General features: G+C 52.3%; 6 protein-coding genes across 6 annotated transcripts; 3 read left to right on the top strand and 3 right to left on the bottom strand.

The window, feature by feature from the left end:
• Window positions 1–836: 836 nt before the first annotated feature.
• NCU08206 (hypothetical protein) lies at window positions 837–1,838 on the top strand (the record flags this gene model as incomplete). The annotated part of the gene is made up of 1 exon (XM_954203.1): window positions 837–1,838. The coding sequence occupies one exon, from the start codon at window positions 837–839 to the stop codon at window positions 1,836–1,838; it is 1,002 nt and encodes a 333-aa protein (XP_959296.1).
• A 2,281-nt stretch (window positions 1,839–4,119) lies between these two features.
• On the top strand, window positions 4,120–5,951 carry NCU08204 (hypothetical protein; the record flags this gene model as incomplete). Its single annotated transcript, XM_954201.2, has 2 exons — window positions 4,120–5,036; window positions 5,105–5,951. 2 exons carry the CDS (start codon window positions 4,120–4,122, stop codon window positions 5,949–5,951), a joined length of 1,764 nt encoding a protein of 587 aa, XP_959294.2.
• A 453-nt stretch (window positions 5,952–6,404) lies between these two features.
• Window positions 6,405–8,598, bottom strand: NCU11286 (hypothetical protein; the record flags this gene model as incomplete). Its single annotated transcript, XM_001728221.1, has 3 exons — window positions 6,405–7,102; window positions 7,178–7,862; window positions 8,026–8,598. 3 exons carry the CDS (start codon window positions 8,596–8,598, stop codon window positions 6,405–6,407), a joined length of 1,956 nt encoding a protein of 651 aa, XP_001728273.1.
• Window positions 8,599–13,210: 4,612 nt separating this feature from the next.
• Window positions 13,211–13,528, top strand: NCU08200 (hypothetical protein; the record flags this gene model as incomplete). The annotated part of the gene is made up of 1 exon (XM_954197.1): window positions 13,211–13,528. The coding sequence occupies one exon, from the start codon at window positions 13,211–13,213 to the stop codon at window positions 13,526–13,528; it is 318 nt and encodes a 105-aa protein (XP_959290.1).
• A 387-nt stretch (window positions 13,529–13,915) lies between these two features.
• NCU08199 (6-hydroxy-D-nicotine oxidase) lies at window positions 13,916–15,771 on the bottom strand. Its single transcript, XM_954196.3, has 5 exons — window positions 15,472–15,771; window positions 15,410–15,417; window positions 15,142–15,344; window positions 14,959–15,084; window positions 13,916–14,909 (listed from the first exon to the last, which is right to left on the bottom strand). Exons 1-5 carry the CDS (start codon window positions 15,717–15,719, stop codon window positions 14,088–14,090), a joined length of 1,407 nt encoding a protein of 468 aa, XP_959289.2. The 5' UTR covers window positions 15,720–15,771; the 3' UTR covers window positions 13,916–14,087.
• Window positions 15,772–17,814: 2,043 nt separating this feature from the next.
• NCU08197 (cytochrome P450 2E1) lies at window positions 17,815–20,732 on the bottom strand (the record flags this gene model as incomplete). Its single annotated transcript, XM_954194.3, has 5 exons — window positions 17,815–19,114; window positions 19,224–19,305; window positions 19,410–20,156; window positions 20,224–20,478; window positions 20,615–20,732. 5 exons carry the CDS (start codon window positions 20,730–20,732, stop codon window positions 17,959–17,961), a joined length of 2,358 nt encoding a protein of 785 aa, XP_959287.3. The 3' UTR covers window positions 17,815–17,958.
• Between the last annotated feature and the right edge of the window lie 1,302 nt (window positions 20,733–22,034).

Here is a 22,034-nt window from a genome sequence, read left to right as displayed (position 1 = left end):
CATTTGCAAACAGCCTACAGCGGGTATCTTGCAGTGGACGTTGTCACTAACTGCCCTGTTAGTGCAATACCCGGACTGACACGGACACTCGTGCGTATTGGAAGACTTTGGTGGGTCTTGTTTAAACGTGGTAACTACCTATCTTCTTTGAGATCCATTGTAGCCCTGGGTTGTTCATGACTAGGTATCTCCATTGATGCTTCAAATGCTCTAGCGGCAGTCGCAGAGGTCAGGTTCCTTCTGTGTCGGGAACTTCGCCATCTCAGTTGGAGATGTGGCAGGCACGAAAAAGGGACCCACATCTCCCCTTTCTTCCCCATAACGACAACCAGCCCCGATACCGTTGACCGGCTCGAGGCCGGGCCGTAGTACAGTATGCGCCTTCTCATCTTTGCAAACTGCAGTGGAATCGAACCGTTGGAACCCTTTCTACTCCAAACAACTGAACTATCATAGCCTTCCACGCGAATCCAAAGGAACGAAGCGATGGAACGACGGAAGACAACAAAAAGACATTCACTGAAGCGTGAAGCGACTCGAAACCTGGACGCGGCTCTTCACCAGTCTTCATCCCACCGGGGCTATCTTTCCCACAAACGCATTAGACCAGGCAACAGACCTTGGGACTTGTGTTTGGAACCTGGATAACCACCCAAGAATATTAGACGAGCCAGGAAAATAGTTATAAAATGAAATGGTGGGAGATTTCCTGTCCTGTTTAAAACTCCACGCCGCGATCACCTTGCACAACCACATGACAATACGTCCACTGACCTCGACAACTCTCAGTCGTCAATTTACTAAACGGGTCGAAGACCTTATAGAAGCAGAATCCCATGTCCCAACATACCACGCCGGCAGCAGAGACCCCGGAAGTGTCGCCAGCCATGACTTCACAGCGGCCACACCCACGCCGCACCGCGCCCACGGGTGGCCGCTTTCCTCCGGCAACATTGCGTCGCCAGGACGCCCAAGCCCTCCTCCCAGAGGATTTTGTTTACGAAGCTCGCTGGCAACCACTACCCTTTCCCAACGGCGTCCAGGAAGATGAGCCCGACTCTTCACCTACAAACCAGACTCGCCAGAGTATCTCGAGAGGAGACAACAGCAGTCGAGCTCCAACACCACCTCAAGCACGTTGGGCCAACTTCCCACCTCGAACACAAATCAGAGAAGTCACCGGCTCATCAAGTCCTACCGATGAGGACATCGAGAGAAACGTTGAGATAGTCCAACGTCGCCTTCGTGCAGGCATCATTACGCCTGTCCGCCGCCCTTTGCAGCGGGCCCAAACTCGGCCTCTCCTATTTCAAGAAAATCCCAGCCGTCAAAGTCGCAGACACCCGCGCGGTCCCAGCCTGGTTCCTCACTCCTCCAGGCGCACAAGGTTTACCTTACCCTCCGACGGCCCCGAGCCCGAACCTCTTCGGAACTCGCCCCAAGCCGATCCCTTCCGACCGCCGCCGCCGCCGTACTCACCCCGCAATCCCCGCCTACATCCCACGAGCACGGACTACGAACTCACGTCCAATGTCTACGGCCGTCCTCACAACAATGGTGCTCCGCCTCTTCCCCTCTACACCGCCATCGCTGACCCCAGCGAACGCGTCCTCCAATTTGGAGGAAGTGAGGATGAGCAACGGAACGCCTTGGTGCGGTTGCGTGAGGAGAGGGGCCGACAGCAACCAGATGAGCGGTTGCCGGGGCGGGAGGAAATAGGCCACAATGGAATCGAAGGGTGGCAGTGTGTAAGGAACGCGGTGGCTGAATTGGATGTCGAGGATGCGGAGTTGGAGGCCGATATAATCCGGCTATTCATGGACGACCGATTCCCTTGACATTCGTTCGCAAAGGGGAGAGATTGGGGTGTTACTTAATAAAACATCAGAGGCAGAAGAAGAGGGGTGGTTTTATCCCGACCGCAGTTCGGAGCCCGACTTGGCAATTGTGATGACAGGACAGCGATCTTGGAGTCGACACTAAAATGATCTGCTCACTGAAAAGAATTGGGGAGAGAGAGGACTACGGAACCATCACGGATCGGGAGGCCTTCGGAGCTTGCGTAAAGGCAAGGACAGACGAGAAGAGCAAGCGAAAGTCAAGAATCGGGCTGTCAATTAGCGCTATAAAGTAGGGGCAGTTTGCGGGGCCATTGCTCATGCTTGGAAATAGCGCGATAGCAAGGTACTCATTTTTGAGATGGACACTCGTCTGACCTATGGCATTGATCTCACTTGAATTAGTGGTAACTCATGACATGAATATTGAAGCCCTCTCAAGACGTGGAGTTTCTGGTTTCCATTTTGCTTCTCAAGTTATGAGGATTGTCGACCACGGCAGTCGTCCTCTCCAAGAACCTCACTATCTAAGTCGTCCACGCCAAGACCCACATCATCCCCTACCCTCCAATTGCTGGCGCTCCAAATACATTTGTGACCTCGGCATCAAAAGCATCAACTTGAAGGTTCGAAGCAGCAGCGCGCGAAACACCACCAACGGTAACCACTTGATTCCACACGCTACCTCAACTTCCTAAGCAAATGGGTCATTTCAGTGACCGTATGAACACGGGACATCCATTATTCAGCAGCTTCCAGGAAAATCACACAGGCATTATGGATTGTGTACGTATCTGCATATATACCGTACCTAGGCCGGAATATGTACATTATCTGTCCGCGAATAAATGCGTTTGTAGGTACCTAGTGGGGGGGGGGAGGGGGGAGACGCATTGCCAAGCACCCCGGCCGCCCGGTGAGTGTACTGTGAATTTCGTAGTGTAGCTCCTTCTTCTGATGATGTCCCACGCCAGCCAGCTGTCTCGTTGCCTCGCTGCTTTACTTATGCTGCGTCGGTGCTACCTATCAAGTAAATGGAATGCAATGAAATCAAGCAAGGTACGTACTAGGTACAGTAACTGATGCTGCCCTTGAAGGTGGTACCTAATTCCGTCTTTGAAGAACAGGGCAGTTTGTTCGCTTTCGCCTACTGAGCCTACTGCAGGGACCAAAGTATATTCACCATGGAGGTAATTGGTATTCGCTGTCATATATGCGCGCAAATGAATGGATGCACATGCCGGCGTCGGCGTCGTTGTTTTACTTCTTGTGTATTTCTTCTTGTTCCACTCAGGACCGGGACTGGCGTGTTGACGGACGTCCAAAGCTGCACCACTACGCTCTTATAAATCTGAAATCCAGTCTGTAATGCACCGCTTTTTTTTTACCAGCTCGAGAGATTTATTCAGAAGCAACTAAAGCGCTGCAGCATGCTACCTACCTACCTACCTACGTATTCAATATTCCTGACTTCCCTTCGTTGCAAAGGACACATACAGGTAGGAAGTGGAAATTAGCTGAAGTGGAGATGTGAATCGAGGTGATTGGGATCCATCTGCTCCCTCTTCTTGTCTGAAGTCCTGGATTCAAAACAGGCGGGGACGGGGTATTGAAAACCTAGAGATTGGAAGGTGCAATGGGGCTTGTGGGTTTTGGTAGGCTTTGCTGCAGTATTTAACCAGTGGTCACGGCGAGGAACTGTTAGTTACTAGGTACCTACCTAGGTAGCCCAATCAACCAACCCTCTCCCTTTCATTCTACCCATCAACCGTGAGCGACGCTGGAAAACCAGTTGCAAGGTATTGATGGAGAGCCTGAGGCGAAACCTTGGCGTATCACTTCCACGTGGATGCGATCTACTGCAGTGAATGGTAAGGTGGTGCAGTGCGTGTGCTGCTGTAAGCCCAGGCACCATGGAACTAGAGCTGACCTGCGGGATGCAACAAGTTAGTATTCATGCCCGTTGCAAGTTTTCCTTGGGTTTCGCCTTCACTGGTTCTTCCTTTCTTGGTATCTTCAGTACCTATATATTCTCCTCTGCTCTTGCCTTTTTCCACCTCTTCCGCTTCCATTTCTACCACAAGAGAAATCACAATCGTCTTTCTGTCATCACCTTTTCGACCTCCAGCACTATTCGTGCTATTCTTTCTCTTCAACCCTCCTCGATATCCATCCCAAGAACAGAACACCTCGTCGCTTGGCTTCGATATTCCGTCATCAAGATTAAACTTCGCTTCAACCTTCCATACTTCAAAGTCTTCAACAACCACACACTTCCACAATGACCTCTTCCACCACTCCTAGAACCCTCCCCGCCCTCCCCGAGGAGATCTGGCGTCTCATCATCCAACATGGAGTCACCATGCAGGCAACCTCGGACTTCCGCACCTGGCCATGCGACCACTCCAACGAACTAAACGACCAACGCCTCCACGACCCAACTACCCGATTCGACCACCAGCGCGAGCGGAGGGACTACGCGGCTATGCTTCCGCTTGCTCAAACAAGCAAGTTCTTCTCCCGTCTCGTGGCAAACGAGCTCTACCAGAACATCGTGCTGTGTGACTACCATGGTATCAGACGTGACCAGGTCACACTCTTGCTACGAACCTTGGTCGAGGCTCCCAAGTCCCGCGAACGGGTCAAGCATATCACGGTGGTGCCTTTCTTTCACTGTGAATGGCAAGCGAGACCAGGGGTCCCGGAGCCCCCTGCCGGCCTTCGGTTGATGGGGAAGGATGCATTACCTGGTGATTACCAAGGGGCCGTGACCTTTTTGCAAGAGAAGGATGTCAAGAAACTGGATAGACAAGCCCAGGGTATCATTGACATCGCGGGCCTTGAGCTCGCCCATGTGCCTGAGAATCGGATGTTCAAGGCGTCGATAGGGTGGCTTGAAAGAGCACTTGCCGCGTTGGTGTGCCTGTCTAGTGGTCTTCGGAGCCTGTCTATTCAGGACCCTCCCCCGAGCAGTGGCTGGTCAGCAGCGCACACGCAGATGGATATAGACGGGTTTGAGCACACCATCCGTAAGATCCGCAAACTCCCTAGCTCGTATGGAAAGATTTTCCAGCAGCTGGAAGCGGTGTCCATAGCGACGACGAGATTCAAGAACGACTCTGACGAGGCGTTCTCCGTCTATTCATCGCCGCGCCTGACTGGCTTTCAAGCGCTTGGGTTTCTTCACATGAAGGACTGGTAAGTAATCCTTATGTCTGTTCCTGCTTTTCTCTGCGCTCATCTGGTTAACACCGGCGACACTATAGGCATCGCTTGGCTGACTACCGGTCAACCTTGATCCGCCTGGACATCGGCCACCTCTACCCCCAGCTCAGCAATGTTAGATGGGCTGGCTTCAAAGAAACTAACGAGGTACGAGCCCGCGAAGCCAGGGAGTTCAGGCGCATTTTGTCGACCTTCACTCGTCTCAAATTCCTGCGAGTCTCTTATGTTCTCCTGATTGGCCAGCTGGAAGAGAAGACCACGAAATTCAGCGACATGCTATCCGAACTCCTCCCTCCATCCGTCGAAGATTTCCAGATAGCAGTGTTTAATCACGGCGTGGACAACCGATATGAGCGGCCAAACATCGACATGTCTGTCAAGTGCTTTTTCGAGGGTCTTGAGTCATGGACATTGGACCTCGACCAGTATAGATACCGGCTCGATTTCTTCGCCAAGTACAGTGATCTCTGGGATATCAGTATACTGGTTCACCAGAAGGGCAACTCCCGGGAACAATCGCGATTCTGGAGGGATAGACGGCGCATCAATCAGACAAGGCTGCGGACATGGCTGGCTTTTGGTGATAACCATGTCGATCCAACCGACGATTATCACCAATATCGCGTACAGCACGGCTATCTCCCAGACGTCGAGGAACGGATTGAGGCGCAAAGTAATGACGAGCCGGGTAACTCTTTCGAAGGATTTTGTCCCTGGGATACCTTGCAAAGGGTGCAGGCCCAACTGGAGCTAATGTGGGTGAACTTTGAGGTTTATACCTTCCAGCCCCTGATGTTTCAGGATATCATGTGTCGTGACCGGGAATACTTCACGCGTGAGGGATCTGTGCAGTGGCTTCCACTTGTATGGTGGGAGGGGTGGCGATGAAGCCTTCGCGAGCTTTCCTTGGGTTCTTGTGATGATGGTGGTGGTTGGTTTGATATCGGTACCTCTACCTGCAAAGGGAGGACTGGAAATCTTTTTGAAGAACTTGGAGGTAATCAAGAATAGAGAGTTAGTACAAAGAGATATGGTGACATGTTCAAGAAACGATGCAAATGGTGAACACATGTCAACGTAAACATGAAGCGAAACGATGGAAAGTTGAGAAAAGAAATTTTCCTCGCCTCATAGTCGACATGCGCTCTTTAGTTCCTTTCCACGAGTTGCCCGACCAAACATACTAACTCCAGTCAGTGTACCTTGTATTATTGCAGTCCTTTGCCTCCTCCTCATTTCCCGTGCATCCCACTGCCCACCGGCTAGCTGCGGCCCAAAAGCATCTTCGTGACTGAACCCCTCCATCTGGATTTCTCTACCTCGAGGTACCTCTATGGACCTCTACGCATTCGTCTCCACGCCCTTGTACTCCTTGCTCTTCGCCTGCATCTCCCACGGCGCAAACACATTCTTGCTCGCCTTCAACGTCTCCCTCAGCTCCGGGAAATGTCTCCCCAACACATCCTTCATCCCGCTATTCTGCACCCACTTGAACCCAACCTTGGTGTACATCTCCTCGTTCCACTCGCCGGCAATGAACCGATCGCTCTTCAGCCTCCTACTCGCCATTAGAATGAAAATCCTGAACGCCGTCTCGCTGAACCCGAACCCTGGAATCACTGGCTCCGAGTGTGATCCGACCAAAGCATCCACAAGGGAGATGTCGTTGTTGTAGGCTTCTGCCAGTTCTTTGGCGAGGACCTTGTTGCCGCCGGTAAGTTCTTCAAAGGTTTTGGGCACCGAGAGACGGAGCATACGCCGGAACTCGCAGTAGCGAGGGACGCCCCGCTCGCGGTCGCGGAGGATGTCTACGGTTCCGAGGTCGCGGACTTGGCCGTCGGGGGTGCGCAGGTTGCGTAGGAAATTGGGGTAGTTGTTGTTGGTGATGGCGCCGGGGTAGTTGATGCCGAAGGAGTAGAAGACGTCGGCGAAGGAGAGGCCGTCGTCGAACGGGCTTTGCGATTTGGTGAAGGTGGTGTCGACCACGGGGATGGTGGTGGCGTGGTGGCCGTCAACGGCGGAGAAGAAGGCGATTGTTTCTGCAGACGGACACTGCAGTCAGTGGGAGGTACATAACACCCGAGGGAATTGGGGAAGAGGAAGGAAGCACAAACCAGGCATCAAGGAATGCATCCGATAAACCGACACGAACTCCTCCGTCAGTGAGTACGGCGTCCCATCCTGCTCCGCTCCGCTGCCGGGAATGCCACTAATGATCTCGCTCGTCTTGGACAGTCTTCCCGCGATCTTGGTCAACTTCTCCCCGACAATCCCCCACCAGTTAGCGGCCATTCCAATCTGCAATGCCGGATGCGCCAGGATCGCCGGCGTCCACTCGACCGTATGGATCTTGGCCATCAAAGCACAGTTCACCAGCCTCGCCTTGTCAAAGATCTGGTCTCCGCTCCAATCGGGATACTCCTTGCGCAGCGCATCACAAATGGCATTGTGCTCCAGCGCAAACAGCGTGTGCAGGATCTCCATTCCCACCCACCAATTGTCGTTGAAGCCAGTCAGGACATTTCCATCCTGGTCCCGAGGGAGGAATTGCTCACGCCCGCGACTGTCCAGGGACAACTTGCCGTCTGGATGACGGTTGCGGAGCGTCTGTGTTGCGGACTCGGAGGAGCCGTAGATCTGTGATCCGTCCCACCAGTGGGTGTTGAGGTTCTTGTACCCGGGACACTTGACGTCGGATGGGTCGAGAGCCTCATCTGGCTTGGTGGCGTATAACTGCATGTGTTGGTCAAGCCACTTGTCGTCCTCAGAGAGCGGGACGTTGAGCTTCTCGTTGGGGTCCTGAAACACGACCGGAGAAAGTCAGCCAATGATCGGAACTCAGAAGGAGAAAGAAGCCCAAGCCACACGCGTACTAACAACATCCCGATGTTGCACAGGACTACGACAAATGCATAATCGATAAAATCCCCGTTCCCAACGGGAAAGTCTCAAAGTCACATACCTGCTCATGGAAAAACCAATCATGCGTCTGGAACTGGATCCACGCCGCCGCCAACAGATTCAGCGTCGTCGCCGGTATGAACTTTCCTTCCTTCCTCGCCATAAACCTCTCACTAATCATCCTCGGATTCGGCGTCATCAGCTCCTCCTCGCTGGGTTTTGCACAAGCCTCCCGCGGGAAATTCCTCCCGAACCTCATGCCCGTGCATCCCATTCTTGGCTGTTTCAAATCATTGAACTTGCCATCGGAGTTGCGAGCGCCCAGATAGCATTTGTTGGGGAGAGGGTCGGTGATAGAACTGCCTTGGGCTTGGGAGGTCGCATAGGCGTCGTGCAGGTTGTATTGTCGGAGCTCGATGCGCAGGAAGGCCAGGTTAAAGGCGCCGATGAAGCCGGGGAGTTTGTACCATGGGATTAACTTGTTGAGAAGGTGAAAGGAGGTGATGCCGAGGCGTTCGAGGAGGGTGGGTGTGAAGGAGGGTTGGAGTTCAACCTGCTTCTTGCCCTTGTCGTCTGGATTGTTGGACGAGGTGGAAGAGCTGGTGCCGTTTGGTTTGGAGAGTGTGTTGGGCATTTTGATGATGTGTGGTGGTTTACACCTTTCCGGATGTTGGGTGGTAATGATAATGCTGGTGGTGAGGTTGCTAAGGCGTTTTGTTGAAGTTCGTCGTCTTGCTCACTTCTTCAAGCGAGGAACTTTTGGAAGAGACCAGAACTCCCTTTTGGACTCGGATTCAAGAACCCTTGCAGTCTTATACCCCCTCCTTCATCGCTTCATGCATTCACATGCTGTCCCATCCGAGATGCAACACGCAGCCGCTCATTCTTACTGCATCTTCAGCTCGACTCTTGTTACCCCCTTCGGATGCTCCGTGGTTGTTCTCCTGGGGGTTACCATGGGTTGCCACAGCGGGAGTGATCCGTGACGCCAGTCCCGCGTACTTGATCGGTTGCCGCCGCCGCCATGTCATACGCGCCTGGTACACATACCTCTACGTCCTAGAAGGCTGAGGCGCTGAGCCCTTTCCTCGAGTCGGAAAGTCCCTGGGTTTTGATTGATCTGGAGAGTGAAGTTGAATGCTGATTGGACATGCACCCATCCGGTGTGAGATTCAGGGCCATGTCGTCGTGGAGTGGTACCGTGGTAGGTGACTTTCCTACGGGCTTACATGTAAGCTTATACATTGCCTGTTCCCGTTTGGAAAAACCACTTTTGTGCTCCTTCTCGTGAGAAGCCGATTTTGAGAAGATGATAGTTCATTCAGCCAGTTCAATAGCGTTCTGTTGCAAATGCTATTTCGTTCGCCCGCAGCGTCCTATCGAACAAATGTGGGATGTCTACGCTAGGTAGGTGCACAACGCGAGTATTCAATTCCCTAGTAAGCTCAAAATTCACTAGACATTGACAGATACCTGTTGGCCTGCCCTCACAGCAACAGTTGATCAACGGTTAAGAGTCAGTATTCCAACCAATCATCTCCCGAATCCGGACTTGACCGCAGCGGTCAGCCCATCAGCCTGTACCGTCCGCTGTCGGTTTGTGGTTGCTATCCTCAGGGACTACCTACAGAAAGGGGCGGTAAGTCTGACATCTTCCATGTCTAGCTTTTGAAGCTCAGCCCTATCTTGTCGAGACCCTGCTTTTGTTTGCCTGTTGAATGACCTGTTGGAGGTACCGGTCACTTGTTCGTGGAGTGATTGGTAGGTCGTCATTCAGGTGCATGCATATGCCAAGTGAGTTCGCTGTTATTGCACTACGACAAAAGCACCACGATGACTTGTCAGTCTGTTAGTAACGTATCTCTGGCAATTAATCTGAACCGTTATGGTACATGGGGACTCAAACCATCAACGTCATGAGAGTGAGACATCCCATCACCAACCCGCGTGAAAATAGTTTGTAGGTTTTCTCAGCTGATTACCTATATATCGTGGAATATCCATTCAGCCTGGGATGCTATCTTGAATCGCACCGCCGCCGCCTGCTACTTGATATAACAGGCTTCATCCAATTGTCCTCATCACCATCCTCAACATTCATCCATGCCACTCACTCCCAGAAGCATGCATACCTATCGACAACAACGTCTTCCACCACATTCAATAAGCCTTGCATCCTCTATTCCCGCGATTTGTTTTTTCAATTCCTAATGACCGCTTACAACAATTTCTTTATGTCCCGAAGCCAGACCAGATGCTCTCCATCTCGCCCATTGCATGGGATCTGTAGCACGATTACGACGGGAACTTACTCACAATATGAGACGCCAGTTCACGGACAGTACAGGCACCACAGCAAGGAACTTAATCTACCGAGGTAATCTTGTAAGCCCGTTCAATGCCCGGCTAGTGAATAAGCACCTCTAGGTGACGAGGTTGGCGTGCGTAGGCCGTCGACTTTAACTTTGGAAACTTCGATATACCTACAAGCCAGGCATTGATTCACCTTACATCGATCGCTAAGCTCCTGGTAATTATCGTCTGCCCCAACCGTTGACTGGCCGTCCAATCCTCAACAGGGCACGAAAGTTACATATACCGTTGAATATCACCTGCTGTCATGGAGGAGACGGTAACAGCCAACGTCTTGTCTGCATTGAAACTACGTAAGGTACCTCTAGGTAGTATTGATTGTGCTTATTGTCCAACAGCCACAACGCATGTGCATGTCTGGAAACAGATTTTCCCACTACCATCCATGGACATTCTGAAACGTTGTGTTGAAACAAACCATGAAATCCTGTGCAGACGGCCTGTCCTTGATCCCATGTGCTACTAAGCAAACGCTGCACAGATGAACCGGTCTACCGCTGACATTGCCCCGTGGGATGAGGCAGAGCTGTAAACTCCTTGAGTTAATCAAATTCGTCAGTATCAGACCTGATCATCATTGGACCGGAGGAGCTCATAAGGATCAGGGATTCCACTCACCGACCTCAGGGGCAGTCTGCGCGATGGCAATGACATCGTGCCCTGGTCTTGGAATCTTGTGTTGTTTAACGTCGTGATGCGGACTATGTGGTTTGGAACGAATGGTTTTCGAACTCGTGGAAGCTCCGCAAGCAAACCAGGTACCTAGAGAAGGCCGAGTCGAGTCGCTTGATGCTGGACTCGACCTTTTCTACCTCTAGGTAGGTAATTTGCTTGCGGAGCTTCTCCGTCTTTTTGTGCTTGCCTAATGTGTAGGGGAACCTGTTGATTGATGAGTTGAGTTAGCAGCCGTCCATGTCAGTATCAGACATGCCTGTCATTGACCATGCGCTTCAGAGTGAGTGAGTGAGTGAGTGACTTGCCGGACGCACGCAGTCCGTAGCTACGCTGACCGTAGGAGGACTGCTGGTAGCCGCCCTGGTCGCCGGCTTGGGAGCTGGAATGGAGCTGGAGCTGGAGTTTGAGATGGAGTTGGAGTTGGAGTTGGTGAACGCGACAGTGATTCTGGTTGCTCAGGGTAGCAACGGCGAGCAACGTCCCTAGGCTCCCCCAAGACCAGACAGAAGTGGTATTGACGAGTTCTGCTCACAATACGAAATATCAACATCAACTCAGATACCTATCGGTTACAAAAGACGAAGCGAGAAACGACTTACGTGGGCCTTGGAGGAACCTAGTTATTGAAATAGGTGGAGTGGAGCTATGGTGATTTCGAACTGTTGTGCATTGTGTCCCGTCGTGACCAACTTGCGTGAAGTTGTTGGGGATGGAACTGATGCGCCCGAAGGCGATCGATGAGGAAGAAAGAAAGAGAAGAGGAGAAGGAAATATTTCCAGGATGAAGGAGGAAAGAACTGTTTTCTATAGACCGCCCGAGGAAGGAGGGGGGAACGGGACGGGAAGAAGAAGGGGTCCACTCGAACTTTTTAGCAACAGCTGTCAAGTTTTCAAGACAACAGTTTGTTTACGTCTGGCAGACCCCCGAAGTCCACTTCAATTTGCAGCAACAGGTGTCATATGGTCGAAGCTGGAGCCTCATCAGTTTTGGCGGACCACCGAAGTCCAGATGACACTGCTTGTCGGTACATGTCAGTGTCTGTAGGCTGAGGCTCTGGCACTGTGTGTCATCCCTTTGCCCGCCATATGGGAGGGAAGTGGAAGGAAGGAGGTCGAAGTAGACAGTACGAACATGTACTCGTCTGAGCTACTGAAGTGCGGCGACTGGGCCGTCGTCCAGTCTTCGAGGGACACGTGAGGGATCGAGGTCGATTGATCGGGATGACTGGGACAAACGAGCAAGTGTCTCAGGCAGCAGGACGTGATAGCGCTGATCTGTAGAGGTGTCTTGATGGTAACGGGACCTGAAGAGCATAATGGTGGTGATGGACTGATATGGAACCTAGCCCGTAAAGCAAGGAAGTCATCACCAGTCGAACAACCTCGTCCTAGTGTAGTGTATATGTACCTACCTACCTAAATATACCTCTAAACAGAATGTCATTGATCTCCAGTACTATTCACTTGAATAGATGTGCTATTCGATGAACTGATGCGTAACCGTGACGACGGCAGGCCTAGCAAGGTTGAGTGTCAGGACGGAATCTGCCTGGCAGCGTCACCCAGCGTTCACAATAAATATGCGAAATATAAGCCCGTCAGGAATTGATACGTGATTGACCACAACCTCACATAACGCCCAAAACAACAAAACAACAAGCGAGGACGACACTCTTCTACCTCTACCACACATCACACTACTACACGTACTTGGCCTAACAGCTCGCCTCTTCTCAACATTCAAGTACAATCTCAAAGAACACCCAAAAGCTCCCCTCGCCGGCTTCATCAGTGTTGTTTTCACCAAAAGCTTCACTCAAAACTTTGCTCGCGACGTCTCCAAATATCACAGCGACGCCTCAACAAGGCCATCTCCAGGACCACACGAACGAGAGCAGCCCGCTTCAAAGTTGAACCAGCGCGGCATCCAGCTGTGAAGTAAGTTTCTTGATTCTTCTCATCCTCGAGAACCATCCTCGACCTTATCACCCTCCGCTTAACCACTTCAGTTACCTTCCTCTATCCTCCCTCAACCATCCTTGAACCCCTCAACCCCCTCTCAACCCTTCCCCTTCCCCTTCCCTTCCCCTTGACTTTCATCTTCCCCTTCAACACAGCTGACACCACCTCTCCAGATCCCAGATCCCCCCAAGATTTTTCTTTTTTTCAATCTCAGCATCATCAAAACCATCAGAACCATGGCCCCCCCTCAACCCCCTCCCCCTCGGGCCCCCCTTCCAACAATCGCCATCTCCTCCCCCCCTATCCAAACAACCACAACGACATCCACCACCCAAACCGCAACCACCACCACCACGCCCACTACCGAAACCACCACGGGAACTACCACTACTACGACCACTACAACTATCACCACCATCACCCGCACCAGCGTCACGACCGCCACTATCGATACCGTCACGGGGACTATTGAGCGTGATACGGAAATAACGGAGGAGGGCACGACGCTGCGAGTTACGGAGGTTAAGATGGAGGTGTGGGAGTATGTGGATTAGTTACCTGGGGGTAGAACGGCCTAGACACCTAGAGGTAGTAAGCGGGCGGTTGGGACGGACGGCTGGGATGGAAGGAAGGGACAGAATGCCTGGAAGTTAAGTTGGATGGGGTCATGGATGGATGAAAAGGGGTAGCGTCGGTGTGGTGGGACGTGGAGTGCTGCATGGTGTCGTTATTTTCGTCCTACCTCAAGGGAATAAAGACCGACACTCGGCTTCCGCTGTTACCGTGTTGAATATTATGAATAGGTACGCTGTCGGTCTGAGTGTAATGAGAATGAGTAGTGCCTTAGGTAGAGGTAAGTGAAGAAGGGTAAACGAGGTAAACATGGGTGATACAATCCTTCTCCTAAAGTGGATGTTCTTAAGGGCAAAAGTAAAGAATTGTTGGGTATATCGTATCGTCATTAGTCATCGCGGTTAGTATCCTCTTTCTCTATACCTACCTCCTGATTTTATGCCTTCCTTCCCAACTCGCCCTGAGATTTGCCCCCTTCTCCCCTCAAAACCCCCTCTTTCTAGCCCTCCACCCATCACCATCAAATCTCCCCCAGTGCCATCACTCAGCAGGCCTAACACTCTGCGGATTCCAAAACACCTCCTTAGGATCCCACACCTTCTTCACCCTCCTCAACTCCTCATAATTACTCCCCCAGTATTGCTGCGGCGCATCCTTCAACTCCGGATCGACATACCCCGCATACGTCCCAAACGCGCCCGTCCACTTGGTGATCTGGCCATGGAAATTCTCCAGGAACCCCTTCGACTTCTTACTAAGCGGCAACCCGACGACATAGCTTTGATAGAACATAACCTTGTCTCGATGCGAATAAGCCGTGGCGTTCATAGGCACGTCAGCAATGGCGCCACCGGTAGCGTCAAAGATGATGAACCACAGCGGGGTGCCCTTATCTTGGGAGTCGGTCCATTTGAAGATGTCGGCGATGCCGGTGGTGTTGATCAGCTCTTCACGGCGGAAAGCAAGGGACTTGGAGTAGAACGGCGTGGCGAGGCCGGATAGGTACAGGGCTTCGTTCTCGGCGTCGTGGGCAAAAGCCGTGAGCCAGTCGTTGTTTCCTACCATATCCGTCTTGCCGGGGAGGCGGTCGGGAATACCGCTGGCGCGGTACTCGGCTTCGGTGCCGTAGAAGGTGCCGGTGATGATGGCGCCGGTGGGGTTGAGAATGAATTCGGTGCCGAAGCGACGGTCGAGTTTGGGATCGGAGATTAGGTCCTGCCAGGCTGAGTAGGTCGAGGCGACATCGGCGGATTTGCCAAAGATGAAGGTGTAGCTGTACTGGACGACGTTGGCGGGTTCGGGGTGCGTGCGGACGACGAACTCGGTGATGACGCCGAGATTGGAGGCGGCGCCTCGAAGTCCCTTTTCTTTGTTAGTAGCTAGTCGCGACACACCGAAGAGGCAGGCATACCCAGAACAGGTCAGAGTTTTGAGTCTCGCTCGCGCGCTGAATCTTGCCATCAGCAGTAACCACTTCCACCTCGACGATGTGATCCAAGGCGCTTCCCCACATGCGCGACATTGGGCCAAGACCACCCTATGGAAGGCGTCAGTAACCTGATCGATCATGAATCTTTCAGTGCTGAGGACCTACAATGGTAGCATGTCCACCAATACCCACGTCCGGACATACGCCATAAGCCATGGCCCGGCCGCCCGCATCATGTAACCTATCCGTGACATCTCCCAGATGGCTGCCGGCACCTATTGTGGCTTGCCATGTCTTGTTGTCCATGGAGAACTGCTGGAAATTGACAAGGTCAATGGTAATCACTCCATCTTGACCTCCCCCTAGGCCTATGTCCATCCCAGTCAGCATCTAAGCGATTATCTGCCCCAGTCTGTGTCCCAGAGTAACATACCGTAATTCCTGCATTCCTCATTAGCAATGATTAACCGCATACAAACGTTGGAGCAAACTCACCCGAACGAATGTCCTCCTGACTTGGCCTGCACCTTATACCCGTGCTGTGTCGCACACTTGATCACCTCGGCAATGTCGTTGGAGTCCTTGGGCCGCACAACGGCCTCGGGATGCACCTTGATATCGAGATTGTACGGTTTGACCCATGCTAGTTGGTAAAGAGGTTGACTCGGATATGCTGCGAAGCCGGAGCGGCCGTTGGCAATGCCATTGATGCACGTTTGGAGTGCACTGTGACCTTGTCCCATTGTGGCCTTTATTCCTGGATGATGAGCTGTGTCCGGGCTAGGTTGACCAAATGTAGGGCCGAGTATAGAGAACAAAAGAAGAAAAGAAAGCAAGAACACGCGGTGAGGATTATAACGGACTTGAGGCTCAAGTGTTTGGAGAATGGAGCAAACACGGGACCCGAGTGCCGAGCTGGTCGAAAGGAATGCGTGATAAACGGTGGGTAGGTGGAGCGTACATGGACATGGGAGGTATCATCCCAAGCTAAAAGCAGAGCTGAAGGCATCCATCATGTATGTAGTGCAGGAAATCCGAGTGGACGGAGACGGTCAAACAAGGCGCAGTGCGTTGATGTTGACCTAATAGCAGGCACATTATAAGGTCAAGTCTGTCAGGGTTGAAGCAGAAATGACTGGCGGAAAGCGCCTACAGTTGACCTCAGACGAATAAACGACTGGGAAAGGGTAGGTCGGTAGAGGTAGGCTTTTTTTTTTCCACTTGGAGAAGCCACATTGGACGGGTGGCATGACGGAATCTGGTCCGGACAGCCACCTTGAGCGCCTTGGCCCGATGTGTGGATGACCGAAGAAGATTCGTAACGGCTTGTTGGATCCGAGTTTGCGGGATGCGAGCCGTCAACTCATCAGATGAAGCCATGAAGAGTGAATGTGACACCCATCGATCATGAGGCTCAGCGGTAGTACAGTTTTGGAGTTGATAACCAGGTCCAGATATTTGGCAGTGCATCACGCCAAGTTCGAACGGGGACTTGAAGGAACAGCGTCAAAAAAAAGAAAAAAACCATCACTGGATGGCTCATATCTCTAGAGGTACCTATCCCAAGCCAGGATTGAGATGTGCATATCACGGCTGACATCAGCGCCCAGTATCCTCCCCCCAAACAGAATCGACCAAGTAGTGATGAAGCCCGAGATCATAAACAGATTTGGTTATGGTTGCCTTCGCGCATTTGTTACGTCAAAGCACATGAAAGGAAGAGGGGGACAGGGTAAAGAAAAACAGGATGATGTTGGGAATTGGGAGACGAGTACATCTTTCGTGCCCAATGAGTCCAATCCTCGCAAATGGAAACAATGAAATTCCAGGGGGGCACAAGAAAGCAAACCTGCTGCTGTGACAACGTTTCGTCCGTCCAACAGCAATCCCGTCCATGTCGGTTACTGTAGGTACCGCATGGATGATCATCCAGAGTTTCGTTGTTCGTTGCGTTTTTTTGTGTGGTGGTGGGTGTTTGGTGTTTCCATTGCCGCCTGCCTGCCCTTCGGGTACAACCTCGGTATCCTTCCGAATGGGAACATCGAATGAAGAAGGTAGGCGGTGCAATCTTTTGAGCGGTTTCAAAAACGGAGAGACGAGGCCCGAAACGAGAGGCCAATGGTTACCTTACCAAGCACCTATGTACTCGCTGGACAGGGCAGGGCAGGGCAGGGCAGGGCAGGGCAGGGCAGAGAGTCATGGCATGGCATGGCATGGCATATCATGGCATGATGCCCAAGAAGACTTTGGTATCCAATCGCGCGCCATTCTTCTGCTGCGGTTTTGTGCATCGAAGGTTAGTAGGTGGAAGGAAAGTTTTCTTTGGGCTCCGGTCGAAGAAGAATACGAAGCCAATGGCCGAACGAGGAGGAGAGATGGATGGGATGACGTTGGAAGAAACAAAGACGAGTTCGCAAAGAAACGAGGAGGGGTTCGTGACGGGGCATGCGGTGATTGGTCAGCAGTCTCCAAGGGGGCCAGTCGCAGGATCCTGGCAATATCATGCGGGTCTAATTGGTGGCATACTAACACTTTATCGGGCTGTGATCGTCGCAGGGCGTTAACCACGTAACATCTGCAGCCAGAGGGAGGAGTCGCCAACAGTTGTTATGAGCCTATCCTATCAGAAGGAAAAGAAAGAAGAAATCTGTTAAGGCTGAATCTCTATGAGCTTCCTCCCACGACACCTGAAGATCAAGTTTGTCCCCAGCGTTTCACCAACTGTGAATAGCTTCACCATATCCCTTCTGGCGGCCTCGCACATATACTCTTGATCATCAGTATAGAGAAGCAAGTCACGTCTCTCACGACCATCCACCACCACACAACAAATGTAACGAATTAACGACAGAAGTTATTCAACATCCTACAGAACTCCCAAACTACAGGTATGTCCCCAAACACAAAAGAAATTATCAAAAGTCAAGGTAGCTATCCAATTTTATCTCCCTTCACCAGCACAAGGCGCATTCACTCACCGAGTTACCACCTCCAAGCCCCCGGCACCTCCATCTCATCATCCACCGCCACCCTCTCCAAATCCTCCATATCCTCCACCTCCATTACCCGCCTCGTCGCAATCCCCAGCTTCATGGTACCCATCCCCATGATCCCCATGATCCCCATCTCCTTAAAAGGCAACCCCTCCTTTTCCGGCGTCGTCGGCGTCATCGGCGTCATCAACGCCTCCATACCTATAGTTGAACTCGCATTCGACATTGTCTTGATGCGTACTCTCCTCCCTCTCATTCTTCCCATACTCCGCATTCTCATGCCCTCATTGCCATCGTCATCGCCATCTTCTCCCTTGTAGGGAGTAGTACGAGTAACAACTCGAAGCTCATCATGTTCATGCTCATCGCAATCGGAGCTCTCGACACTACTTCCCCTGAGACTGAGGGAGGGTTCGGAGCCCCAGCTTGCACTGGGCGTTCCGATGACGCTGCCGCTGCCGCTGGCAGTTGAGTCCAGACGGCTGGAGGTGGTGCTATGTGAGTCGGAGGCGTCGTCAGGTTCCTCTTGAGAAGTGTCTTGAGGGCCTTGGGCATGATCTTGACCTCGACGATCCTCACTCGAAGCACCTCCACCCCCAGCCCCAACCCCAGCTCCAACATCCCCCTCCACCTGCCGCTGCAACCCAACACCACTCTGCCACGGAATCTCCTCTTCCTTCTGCCTCACCCCCCCTTCCACCATCCACCCCTCCGTCCTCTCCCTCTCCTCTCTACTCTCACATCTCTCCATCTCCTCCCCCTCCACCGCCTCCTCATACATCTCCCTCATCTTCTTGCGTTTCTCCTCGTCTCTCGGGACCGCATCAAACGGGAACCGACACGGCTTGGCAATCAGCAACGGCGTGTAATCGTTCCAGTGCACCGGCATCTCGACACCCGTCACCGGATCGCGTTTCTTGCTGATGGTGAAAGCCCAGGCCATGCCGCCCATGGTCAAAAAGAGATCTTGCTCGACGATGGGCACGCCTTGGCAGGTGCGACGGCCGAACCCGAATTGGGAGAAGCCCGAGAGGTTAGGGTAGATGGTGAGGGGTTCGCGGTAGGTGGGATAGGAAGGGACGAGGAAGCGGGAGGGGTTGAAGGTTTCGGCTTGGGGATAGGTCTGTTCGTCGCGGGTGATGGCCCTGTGGAGGTGATAAGAGGGTCCGGGTGTTAGTATGGGCAAGGAGAGGAGTTGATGAAGCTGGAAGATGAGGAAGGAAAGGAACTGGAACTGAAAAAAAAAAGACTCACCACTCAAGAGCATGGATCGTAGCTCCGGCGGGGATGAAATACCCATTATAGACATCATCCTTTTCAACCGCATGGGGAATTCCTAGACGTAGGTATCATCACGATCAGCATCTTCCCTCCCTCCCTCCCTCCCTCCTTCTTCACCAGTATCAACTCAATGACACCCAAAAGAAAAAGAGAACATACCAGTAGGCACCGGCGGCCTCCACCTAATAACCTCCTTCACCACCGCCCTCAAAAGCGGCAACTTCTCCCGATCCTCCCACATCGGACACCTTCCTCCCAACTCCGTATCAATCTCCTCCTGCAACCTAGCCTGCCACTCCGGATAATGGCACATGGCCAAAATATAACTCTGAATCGGGCTTCCGATCGTCAAAGCACCCGCAATCGCCATCAGTCCAACAACATGCATTGCCTCATCCGCTGCTGCTTCCTTGCCTTTTTGCTCGTCGCATTTCTTGTTGGTAGAGGTAGAATTGATCGATCCCTGTTGTTCTTCCAAGTAGGTACGAATAAAAGAAGGCTCGGCGCGGCCTACGTCCATCATCCGTTTGACGAACCCAATGTTGGAGCGGAACTGTTTATCTTCCAGGTCATGGCGAGCCTTTTCCTTCTTCTGCCAAGGCGAGAGGGCGAGGGGAAGGTGGCGGAGGAAGGAGATCACGTTGGGCAGGGCGCCAGAGGGGGAGATGGTTTCGAGAAGCCCAAAGGTGGTGTGCCGGAGGATTTGGGCCGGGTGGGCGCTGCCCCATGATAAACGGGCGATGGTGCGCGAGGTGAATTGCTCAATGTACTCGATGTAGTTCTCGGGGGATTGGGAGAGCAAGTACAGAAAGCGGTTGCGCTCGAGCGTGGGGTAGTCGTGAAGGGAGGCGAGGGCGGAGGTGTGCATTAGGTGGTTGCAGAGTTTGCGTTGGCGTCTCCAGGTGTCTGGTTTAACTTGTCAGTACTTACGTGACCTCGTGATGGGTGAGGTAAGGTGGGAGAAAGGGCTTACCATTTCGCCCAAGAAGAGCCAGGTAGTCACCACTTGTCCGGTTATCAGGCAAGTTGGGAATCTGTGGCCGATCAGAGTAGATGTTTGCTCGTCGGGACAGGAGGTCGTGAGCAATCTTTTCTGAGGAGATCCAGACGTGGGTGACGCCGAACATCTTGGTCTGGTAGATGGGGCCGTAGACTTTGCTCCATTCATGAAACTTCAGCCACGACCCCTTTTCTGGTATATCGTGGACCCGACCTATGAAGGGGAGATCTGAGATGGAGGTTTTTTTCAGTTAGCACAAGTCCTTCTTCCGTACATCTTGGAAATGACCAAAAAACTATTGAAAACTCCCGTCATCGTAAACATGTTTCCATGACTAAGAGGGAAAAAAAAGTCATCAACTCACTAGTAGGCCCTGGCAACGGCCGGCTGCCACCACGTAACCTCTTCCTCTCCAACCATCTCTGTACCACCAACAAGACCACCAACACGGTCAGGAGGGTTATTGCGAAAGCACACGGCATGTTGTGTTTCTGTGTCTCTGTTTCTCCTCTCCGAGGAGCTGTTCGCCGCCGGCGGCTGTAGGAAAAGACACAAACCAAATTGGACGGGAAACCAGGAAGCAGGGATCTGACGCCCGAAATACCCGGCTTTGGGCAGAAAGAGAGCAATAGAACGGAAAGACAAGATGCAAGAACGGTGTAACTCGAGAGTCTATCCGTGGTCTGCCGTCTTGCTCGGATCCGTCTTCTGTTGGGTAGAGGCACTGAGACTTAGTTTCCGGGAGTATGATGGCTGGCTCTCGGACACAACACTTCGCAAACACAGCCGCACTTGTTCGGTACGGTGGCTATGCGTCGGAGGTTGTATACAAGGACTGCAGTGAAAAACAAAAGGGCGTGCAAAAGACTGTCTGCGCTGAAGGGGGGAAATAGGCAGTCAGCGGCTGCTAAATGGCCGGTTTGTATGTCAAGATTTTGGAAGGTAAGCTCTTCGAGATGAGCGAGGGAAAAGTAAGATCTTGGTTATGTGAGATCTTACAACGAAACTTTCGGAACACACATCTTCTACGTCAATTCGTCTTCCGCTGAGTGACGAGGTTATATCTGGAAAGGTCCGGTATAGATATGGCTTTGCCGGACCTTGGCCATCACCTCTGGGATGACCTTAAGCTTCATGAGGCTGACCTGACTTTCCCTGCCAGCAACAGATAGGGAATCCGCTGTGACCCTCTCATTGAGACTAACACTTGGGAACAACCTGAATCGCCAATGTAGCTCTAATGCTCACTTGCTACCATCGATGTTGGAGAAAACCCGTTATTATCGAAGAACGACATCATCGTTTTGTCACAAAAGGCAGCAATCTGTAAGGAGATAGAGGTGTAGTGGCCCTCTCGATCATTCCCCTTCAAGTTGTTGCAGGCCTGCTCCCATCATTAGTCAAGATAGGTTACCAAGAATCTGAGGGCCATGGCTAGCCGCTCAAGTGTGTATGTAGGTGTTGTAGTTGATGTGAGTGAGAGTGTCATTCTATGCAGGCCAGCTGCCTGGCCAGGTAGCGTGATGTTCGAAGGGTGCCATTTGAGAGAGCAAGTCGTCATCCATCTGCGACTCGTTGAGAGGCTAACATTATCTTTGGCTGGCCCACTAGACCTCCAATGGCGGGCGGCAGGGCAGTTGCATGTTGTATAAAGTCGCCTCGGCCAATGGCCTGACCCTCACTGAGCCCTAGCCCAGTTGGTGCCACTAGACATGCTGATGTGAATCCCATAATTGAGCGAAGAATTAAAAGAGGCCAAGGCCGCCTTGCCGTCGGGGGATCAG

Source organism: Neurospora crassa, linkage group III, assembly GCF_000182925.2.
Source record: "Neurospora crassa OR74A linkage group III, whole genome shotgun sequence".
NCBI lineage: Eukaryota > Fungi > Ascomycota > Sordariomycetes > Sordariales > Sordariaceae > Neurospora > Neurospora crassa.
This window is presented reverse-complemented; position numbering and strand designations above follow the sequence as displayed.

Bases quoted from the DNA above. Each gene is read 5' to 3' on its own strand.
- NCU08199 (XM_954196.3), bottom strand. From the start codon at position 15,719: ATGGGACAAGGTCACAGTGCACTCCAAACGTGCATCAATGGCATTGCC. The intron at 15,085-15,141 runs GTAGGTCCTCAG...CGCCTTCCATAG, and splicing joins TTGGTGGACATGCTACCATT to GGTGGTCTTGGCCCAATGTC. The intron at 14,910-14,958 runs GTATGCCTGCCT...AACAAAGAAAAG, and splicing joins AAAACTCTGACCTGTTCTGG to GGACTTCGAGGCGCCGCCTC.